The sequence below is a fragment of the Fukomys damarensis genome, unplaced genomic scaffold (assembly GCF_012274545.1).
Source record: "Fukomys damarensis isolate Sample0158 unplaced genomic scaffold, DMR_v1.0_HiC HiC_scaffold_34, whole genome shotgun sequence".
Lineage (NCBI taxonomy): Eukaryota > Metazoa > Chordata > Mammalia > Rodentia > Bathyergidae > Fukomys > Fukomys damarensis.
In genome coordinates this window covers 1,351,460-1,360,399 of record NW_022900946.1, presented here as the reverse complement: position 1 = coordinate 1,360,399, position 8,940 = coordinate 1,351,460, and the positions used below count along the sequence as shown (strand labels likewise).

At 56.4% G+C, this 8,940-nt stretch overlaps 2 protein-coding genes across 5 annotated transcripts in view; both read left to right on the top strand.

The window, feature by feature from the left end:
• The window catches only part of Mapk3 (mitogen-activated protein kinase 3), a 6,512-nt gene extending 687 nt beyond the window's left edge, over positions 1 to 5,825 (top strand). The window contains exons 2-9 of the mRNA XM_010617455.1: positions 868 to 1,077; positions 2,771 to 2,960; positions 3,111 to 3,227; positions 3,430 to 3,544; positions 3,955 to 4,086; positions 4,243 to 4,352; positions 4,437 to 4,591; positions 5,283 to 5,825. Coding sequence (XP_010615757.1) covers positions 868 to 1,077; positions 2,771 to 2,960; positions 3,111 to 3,227; positions 3,430 to 3,544; positions 3,955 to 4,086; positions 4,243 to 4,352; positions 4,437 to 4,559 — 997 coding nt within the window. The 3' untranslated portion in view covers positions 4,560 to 4,591; positions 5,283 to 5,825. The remainder of the gene's footprint in view (positions 1 to 867; positions 1,078 to 2,770; positions 2,961 to 3,110; positions 3,228 to 3,429; positions 3,545 to 3,954; positions 4,087 to 4,242; positions 4,353 to 4,436; positions 4,592 to 5,282) is intronic.
• A 29-nt stretch (positions 5,826 to 5,854) lies between these two features.
• Positions 5,855 to 8,940, top strand: part of Gdpd3 (glycerophosphodiester phosphodiesterase domain containing 3) — a 6,402-nt gene continuing 3,316 nt past the window's right edge. Inside the window, exons 1-7 of one of the 4 annotated variants that reach the window (XM_010617338.2) lie at positions 5,873 to 6,619; positions 6,856 to 6,898; positions 7,074 to 7,233; positions 7,318 to 7,363; positions 7,459 to 7,577; positions 7,657 to 7,746; positions 7,963 to 8,096. In XM_010617338.2, coding sequence (XP_010615640.1) covers positions 6,094 to 6,619; positions 6,856 to 6,898; positions 7,074 to 7,233; positions 7,318 to 7,363; positions 7,459 to 7,577; positions 7,657 to 7,746; positions 7,963 to 8,096 — 1,118 coding nt within the window. In that variant the 5' untranslated portion in view covers positions 5,873 to 6,093. Of the gene's footprint in view, positions 6,620 to 6,855; positions 6,899 to 7,073; positions 7,234 to 7,317; positions 7,364 to 7,458; positions 7,578 to 7,656; positions 8,097 to 8,940 lie in introns of all 4 variants that reach the window. The other 3 variants (XM_010617339.2, XM_010617336.2, XM_010617337.2) reach the window with 3 other exon arrangements.

Below are 8,940 nucleotides of genomic sequence, written 5' to 3'. Positions count from 1 at the left end.
TGGGAGTGTCGCGGAGGGCGCCGTGGGGTGCTGGGGGAGGGGCTACCACCTCCCTGGGGGGCTGGCGGGCTTTGGACCGGTCCTGACCCTATGGAGGGAGGGGCGTCTGAGTGGACCTCGGGGCGAGGGGCTGTGGGCGTCTCAGGGGTCCTGGAGACGGAATGAAGCTAAGTGTTGGTGTTAGGGGAAGGAAGGGCCTTTTTGGGCGGGTAGGATGCCTTGGATCCCCCAGTGGGGGGCCGTGCCAGCCTGGAAAAGAGGAGTGGAGCACTGGGCGGGGCCCCAGGGAAGGTTGAGGGGCTCTGAGTAGAGCCCTGCCTCTTTGGGGAGGGGTCTGTGAGTTTTCTCCGTCTCCCGGTGTGCTCTGGGCCTTTGTTCCTATAGCAACAGCTCTGCAGCCCAAGGTAGCTCTCCCTGAGACCCACCCTTTTTCTTTTTTCTTTGGTACCGGAATCGAACTGGGTTCTTGCGCTTTTGCAAGGCAGGCAGCGGAACCACTGAGCTAATTCCCCGGGCCCCACCCTTCTTGTCCCTCCTCGCTGTATTGCCTCCCCTCTGTCCTCTACTCTCCTGACCCCTGTACCTTTGTTGGGTTGAGGGACCCGACTTGGGAAACGGAGGAGGGACAGGGCAACTGGAATGAAAAGGGGAGAAGGGAAGTCAGTGAGTGGTCAGTCCCTTCCTCTGCTTGTAAAGTCACTGAAAGGCCGCCTGGCTGGTCTCCAGCTTTCTCTCTGGAGATCCCAGGCCTTCACAGCAGGAAGGAACCAGCATTGTTTATGATTTGGCCAGAGCCCTCTCCTGCTCGCTTTTCTCCTGGACAAGCCCAGGGTGGGGCCACCAGGCCCGGGTTCTCCCTTTATAAAGCCAGCAACGTCTCTCTGGCCCTCTCAGCTCAGCTTATGACCACGTGCGCAAGACTCGAGTGGCCATAAAGAAGATCAGCCCCTTCGAGCATCAGACCTACTGCCAGCGGACACTACGGGAGATCCAGATCTTGCTGCGCTTCCACCATGAGAATGTCATAGGCATCCGAGATATTCTCCGGGCGCCTACCCTGGAAGCCATGAGAGATGTGTATCCTTCACTTTGCCAGCTGGCTGGCCAGGCACAGCCTCAGACATGGACTGGGGAATGTTGACCTTTATGTTTCCATCTTCCCTACTGCCCTCCTAAACAGACCTAGCAAAAGAAACTTTCCAATAGAGGAGAGGCCACGGTGTGTGAGAGGACAGGGAGGCCTCAGATGTATCCCGGCTCTTTGGAGCCAGGCAGGGTGGTCTTGGACAAGTCCTCCACTCTGTGCCCTCGTGGAGAGGGGCGGAGTGAGGCGGGACAAGATGGTCTCTATGGGAATCTTTGTCCTCTGACATCTGCAGTTCTGCGACACTGTCAATTCTGCCCACAGTCAATTCTTGCTTAACAAACTACTGACCCTTTCCTCGCTGGGTCCCCAGACTAGAAAGAAGGCAGGAAGGAAGAAAACTGTCTTTTCTCGTAGGCCTACTGCGTGTCGGGCACTGTGCATGCCAAGTGCTTTGATGGTTCTCACGCTACCTTTGGCACAAACCATAGAAAGTCTCAGATCAAGCGTCTCCATGGCTGCCTCCTCCCCTCCCCCAGGTGGGACTTGTCCTTTCTCTGAGCTTCCTGCTTAGAGCCCCACCCTCATCACCTGTGGGCTCACACCTTGCCCAGGGAGGGCAGCCCAGCCTTTGTTACCTTTCCTGATACTTCTGCCTGGTTTGTTTTCTGCTTCCTACCTACGTATAACACCCACCACCTCTTCATTACTCACCCCTGCCAGTCCCAGCCCTCCACCCAGAAATGAGGATTTATTCTGTGGCATCTTCAGTCCCTACCACAGACTGAGGACACAAAATCACACATTCACCTCAGCCTGCTGTGTTACCTTAAGCAAGGCACTGCATCTGGGCCTCCCCATCTATAGAGAGCAAGATTTATCCAGACGTTCTCTGTAAAACACAGTCCTGACTTATTCTTCCAGAGACGAGCCACATGACATTTATTTAGGTTTAACCTTCGTCTTATCTTCAAGTATAAAAAGGACATTTACTCCTGTACCTTCTGGTGTGTGGCCAGGCACTCATCTTTGAGTAGGAGCATGCTGTTGGTAGTATCGCCTCACTTTTCTGGCACACATCGTTCCCATAAGGCAGGCATTTATTTTTAAGCAAACATTTATTGCATGCCAGATGGTATTCATGCATTATCTCTCTTAACCCCCTCAACAGCCAGGTGGCTCAGGGCTTTGTATTAGCAATAGAAGTTCGTGTTTGCTGAGCACTTACAACATGCCAAGCACTGGGCTGAGTGCTCTGTGTGGCTCATCTCATCTGATCCTCACAGCCACCCTCTAAAGAACAGTTACTTCCCCTGCTTGCCAGATGAGTAAACTGAGGCACAAACAGGTTATGATCATAAAGCCAGTGAGTAGTAGAGTGGAAACTTTGGACACCAGCTGGTTAACTTCAAAGCTGCTGCTCAACGCTGAAGTTCTCTTGCTTCCTGAAGTTTATTAGTATCCTTATATCCCTAGTAGGGCAATTGAGGCCTCAGACTAGAAGTGCCTTACTCAGGGTCACCAGCTGAGGTGCAACAGAGGCGCTAAGCTGTGCCCATCTCACAAGTCCAAAGGGCATCCTGGTCTGGAGGGCATGTGCATCCTGGTCGCCAGAGTCTCCTTTCCTTAACCAGGTGCCTCCTGGTGCCCCCCAACCCAGGGGGGCGTCTCTGGAGGCCTCCTCAGCTACATTGTACAGGACCTAATGGAGACAGACCTGTACAAGCTGCTTAAAAGCCAGCAGCTGAGCAACGACCACATCTGTTACTTCCTCTACCAGATCCTGCGGGGCCTCAAGTATATCCACTCAGCCAATGTGCTCCACCGGGATCTAAAGCCCTCCAACCTGCTCATCAACACCACCTGCGACCTTAAGGTCAGAAGGTTGGGTGGCTGCCCTCCTCTCCTGGGCCTAGGGCTGACCAGTAGAGTCTTGGGCACAGCGGCCAGGGAAACAGCCTAGCAACAGTGCAACAGTGGGACCACTGGGGCTGTGGCAGGCTTAGCAGCCTGGCTTCCACTCCAGATCTGTGATTTCGGCTTGGCCCGGATTGCTGATCCTGAGCATGACCACACTGGCTTTCTGACCGAATATGTGGCCACACGCTGGTACCGGGCTCCAGAGATCATGCTTAACTCCAAGGTAAGAGAACTTGCCACCCTCAGGAGGTGGAACCCTGTGCCCAGGTGTTGACCTTTGACACAGGATATCTGCCTTCCAGTCCTGGGACTCTGAAAGGAAGCAGAGCATTGGTTCTTCCAGACTTCTGTGCTCTGTGTTTTGCCTGGCATTGAGTCAGGCTGCTGAGACCAGCCCAAAAGCCCACATCTCCCATCTTTCCCAGGGCTACACCAAGTCCATCGACATCTGGTCTGTGGGGTGCATTTTGGCTGAGATGCTCTCCAACCGGCCCATCTTCCCAGGCAAACACTACCTAGACCAGCTCAACCACATTCTGGGTGAGGAGGCCTGGCTGTCCGAACGGAAGGGGATTAGTTTATGGATGGTGAGATTCCTCTAGGGTCAAGTTAAGGGTGCCACCACATGTGGAACCCCTGCAGTACTCCACATTATTTCAGGGAGGTGTGTGTCTCAGTTTGATAGGTGGGAAAGCAAGGCTAAGTCCCAGACCAAACGAAGTGCTAGAGCCAGGATTTGAACCTAGGGCTATCTGAGTTCTGGCCTGTCATCTTCACTGTACTCTTTGTCTGGGAGGTAAGGGTAGAGTCGGGGCAGTGGCTGGGCTGGCTCTGTTTTTCTTAGTATATGTGCTGCCGAAGCGAGTGCTGGCTCTGTTTTTCTTGACTCTTCCCGTGTTCTGTTCTCTGGCCAACGTGATTTCTCACTAAGACATTCATCTAACCCACAGGTATCCTGGGCTCCCCGTCCCAAGAGGACCTGAATTGTATCATTAACACAAAGGCCCGAAACTACCTACAGTCCCTGCCCTCTAAGACCAAGGTGGCCTGGGCCAAGCTTTTTCCCAAATCAGATTCCAAAGGTGAGAGAGATTTGGGGCGGGGGTGGCTACAACCTGGGTGTGTGCACAGGCTGCATGGTGCCCCACTACCTTAGTCGGCAGGCCCTGGGCACGGGACAGACTGATGCTGCTGGAGCTCCCACCTTCACTCTGACCCTGCTTCCTACCTTTCCTTAGCTCTTGACCTCCTGGACCGGATGTTGACCTTCAACCCCAATAAACGGATCACAGTGGAGGAGGCGCTGGCCCACCCCTACCTGGAGCAGTACTATGACCCCACAGATGAGGTGGGCCAGCCACCAGCAGCAGGGAAGGTGGGGGAATGGGCACCCCCAGCACCTAGCCAGGCCTTACTGTCTTTGCCACCCCAGCCAGTGGCTGAGGAGCCCTTCACTTTCGACATGGAGCTGGATGATTTGCCCAAGGAGCGGCTGAAGGAGCTCATCTTCCAAGAGACAGCCCGCTTTCAGGCAGGGGCATCAGACCTCCCCTAACCAGGACGTGCATCCCTGCCTTCTGGGGCCTGGTGAGTAGCCCTGGCAGCACAGTGTCCAGCACACCTCAGCACAGTCACAGGTTTGCCTCACACCTGTGACCCATGTGTGGTGGCAGCAGACTCATGGCCCTGCCCTGTCCTCCAGCCCCTTACCTCTTACTTGTCAGCACCTTGCACCCTCCCACCCAGCAGCCCTTCAGACCCAAGGTCACTGGGGGCCTCTTCTCGCTGTGAGGAGCAGAGCCAGGCTTTGGTACCCAGTGTGGGCAGAGCCAGATGAGGCTGTTATTGTTTGGGAAGGAGCCCTGCAGCACCCACTCACCGAGGTGCCAGGCTTCGACATGCTGCCCAGGTCAGCCATTTACATACCTGAACTCCTGGGGCTGCCCCAGCCACGCTGCAGTCTTTCCTCCCTCCCACCTCTTCCTGTCTTTGGCCAGCTGTGATCTGACACAATGAGGGCAGACATACGTGGGCACAGGATCCAAGCTCTGCCACTCAGGCTTCATGATGCTGTGCAGGACCCTCACTTCCATTCTGTAGCGAGGGCAGGCACTGGTGGCATCCTAGGTAGTGTTGCAGGAGGGTCCTGTGTACAGACCAGGATGGCCCTTGCAGTGGTCCTGTCAGCCCCTTTGCAGACAAGGAAACAGGGTGAACTGAGCACACTGTGGCGCTCCTCTTGGGGCATTAACATCCTTCCTGCCTGCTTCTTCCTTAGGCCTGGCTCCTGCCTACCCTCCCCTGCTGGACTGTTAGGAAGTGGATGCTGTGTGCAGCCCCAGCCGAGGCTTCTCCCACTTTGCTGGGGACTCCTGCGTTGGGCAGGCCAAGGCTCCCTCTCACCCCACCTGGCCCTGGAGCCTGAGGAGCTCAGGTGGCCCAGAGCAAATCTCTGCTGCTCTGCCTTCATCTCCCCCAGCTGGCCCATCTCTGGTAGGCTAGACCTTTCTGGAATGGAAAGGCTCTGGCTGCCGCAGGACCTACCCCAGCGACTCAGAGTCTGAGTAGGGACTCTGGCAAGCTCTGCCCCACTCCTCCCATTGAAACCCCACCCCAAACCCCACCCCGTTTTCCTTGAAGAACATTCCTAAGTCTCAAGGGCTAGTATTCCTGAGGAGCCTGTCCTGGCCTAACCCGCCCCCCAGCTGCCACATTTAATGCCCTCCATGCTTCTGTGGAGTGGGGGCCCAAGGAGAGCGCAGTGCCCTTGCTCACTTCCCGTGCCTGTATCTAATATATAAATATAGAGACATGTATACGGATGGTCTGGCTGTGTGTGTGTGTGCGCACGCGCGATGCCGACCCTACAGTGCTACTTGAGGCCTGACCTCTGTAGCCAGCTGCTCCCAGTGGTGGCCTCACGTGGTCCGGTGACCTTTTGCTCTAGCTGGGCAGGGCTGAGGATGGGGTTAGGCCCTCCAGCTCCTGGGAGGACTGGGGTCAGTTTCCCCTCAGGCACTGTGCCCTCCTCCTCTATTCTTGTTTGGCTGTGTGGGGTGATTCAGGGGTGACTCAACAACCAGGTGCATATGCCCAGATTCCTTGGAAATAGCATGAGGTGGTATGCTGTATACCCTGGCCATGACACCCATGGGAAGGTGAAAAACCTAGCGGGGAGGGCATTTCTTCTCCCAACCGTGTGGCCACTGGGCGCTGGGTCTCTGAAAGGCGGAGGAATAGGGGTCAGAGCTGCCTGCTTTGATTCCTGCCTCTGCCCCAGCCAAGCCCGCAGCCTGGCTTCAGGCCAGCAGCACAGCAGCAGGCTCAGTAAGTCCCAGGGGCGTGGCACGGTGGGTGGTGGGGCCAGCCTACACCAGCCGGGCCGGGCTGGCAGCAGCAAGACGCGCAGTCCATGGACAGGAACAGACGTCGGACGCTGCACTGACAGCACAGGAGTCCAGATAGGGAGTGCGGCCATGAGTCCCCTGCTCTTCTATGCCCTGCCTGCCCTGGGCAGCTACATCGTGCTCTCCATCTTCTTCCTGCGCCGGCCTCGCCTGCTACATGCACCCTGTACTCCAGCTTTCTGTCCCCGCCTGGTGGCTCACCGGGGAGGTAAGCTGGGCAGGAAGGGGAGGAAGGGACAGGGTGGCAGCTGTTTGGGGTGAAGGGAGGCCATAGTGGGCAGCACTGAGGAGGGTAGGGCCCCAGGCAGAATGCTAGATGCAAGGCAATGGCCGAGTAGAGGAGAGCTGGGTAGGCAGGGCGGGAGTTGGAAAGAGAGGCTGGCTGGATCTGGGTTACTGGAAGGGAGGGTGGGGGATGAGGGGACTGCCCACTGCCCTGCACAGGGTCTGGAGAGCGGCTGGAGAACACCATGGAGGCCGTAGAGAAGTGAGTGTGCCTGCCCTGCCACAATGCTATGTAAGGTTGTGCCAGTCATGCACTGCAGACACCCAGGATGACATTCTCTTCCCAATCTGGGTGGGTGTCTGGATGCCCTGCACACCCCACCATGACTGTCCCGTGGTCCCCCACACCCACCTCATCTGTCCATCCCTGTCCCCAGCCCCTCTGACCTTTGTTCTCATAGCTCCGTGGCTCAGGGAGCTCAGCTCCTGGAACTCGACTGCCAGCTGACCCGGGATGGTGTGGTGGTAGTGTCACATGACAAGAACCTGTCCCGCCAGTCAGGCCTGAATAGGGACGTGGGCAGCCTGGACTTTGAGGTGGGCCTTGCCTGTGTGTCCCCTGCCCAGAGCGGCCATACCTCCCTGAGTGCCTGCTGCTGACATGCTCCACTTCACTCCCAGGAGCTGCCCTTGTACAAGGAGGAGCTGGAGGTTTACTTCTCACCAGGTGAGAGGCACTGTGAGCCTGCACTACACCGGGCTCCCCTGAGGCTCCCACCCCACCCACCCTCTGACTCCCACCTCCTGCCGCACTGCTCCCAGGCCACTTTGCCCATGGGTCAGACCGGCACATGCTGAGGCTGGAGGACCTGTTCCAGAGGTTCCCACAATTGCCCATGACCGTGGAGGTCAAGGCAGACAACGAGGAGCTCATTCACAAGGTGATGGGTGCTGCAGGTGGGGTGGGCTTGGCCAGGCAGCCCGGAGAGCTGGCTCCTAGCCTTGCCTTTCACTTTTTAGATCGCAGGCCTGGCAAGGCGCTTTGACCGCAGTAAGATCACCATCTGGGCCTCAGAGAAGAGCTCAGTCATGAAGAAATGCAGGGCTGCCGTGAGTCTCTCTCCCTCCAGGCCTGGTGCCTTCCTTCTAGGCACTGTAGCCCAGCCTCACCCAAGGCTCCAGGGCCAGGGGTTGGAGCACAGTGGCAAGGTGCTGGTGACAAGGTGTGACTGTGGCCTGTCCTCACCATCCGGCATGTTCTCTGCAGCCACTGCCTCCTCCCCTACAGCAGGATCTCCTTTCTCACTTCTCCCCTCACCTCCCCAGAACCCAGAGATGCCACTGTCCTTCACGATATGCCGGTCAGTCTGGATGGTGCTGCTCTTTTACCTGGGACTGCTGCCCTTCGTCTGCATCCCTGAGAAGTTTTTCTTGTGCTTCCTGCCTACCATCATCAACAGGTACCGGTGGCGCCAGATCTCATAGAAACAGCCCACAAGAGCCACACTGCTCAGGGTCCACTGTGCAGGGGGACAGCTCTGGGACACTGCAGAGAGAGCGAGCTACAGGGTCCTCTGAAGACAGTGTTTCTACCCAGCATTCACGAACCCTAATGGAGCTATAACTCCCTGAAATAATAATTATTGGGCTGGGGATTTAGCTCAGTGGTGCTGCCGGTTGCCTTGCAAGCACAAGGTCCCAAGTTTGATCTCTGATACAAAAAAGAAAAATTATTGAACTATGTAGCCCAGGCTGGCCTCAAACTCTTGCCTCAGCCTTCTGGGTGCTGGGAGTATAGGCGTGCACCACCGTGCCCAGGTAAACCCTGAAATTATGTGCAAGTATGCACTGATGTGCAGTTTCAGGAGAAAGGGCATTCATTCATCCACATTCTCTGGGGGAGATACTGCTGGAAGCCTTCTCTGGTCCAGCTGCAGTTACACTAGTAAATATCAGCCCATGGGCAGGTCAAGCCCTCCACAAGAGTAGTCTAGCTTGGTTGGTACAGCTGGCTCCCTGACCTTCCAAAGGAAAAGCTAGCTTCCTTAGACTGGATGCAAGGAGAAACAGTGACATAGTCAGAGGTCCCGATCTGGATGCTTCCCTGGCCCTCAGCCCGTGGTCCTGGCTGCTATTGCTGTCTGACAACCTCTCGGGTAGGCCCCAGTACTTCTGCTCCTTTCTGTTGTCCCCAAGGCAGTGGTGCTAACCCTGTGGCGTGCCCACCATAGATAGCGGGCTGTTTGTTACCATTAGAAGCTCTAGGGCCAATCCCTGTACCAAAAAAAAAAAAAAAAAAAAAAA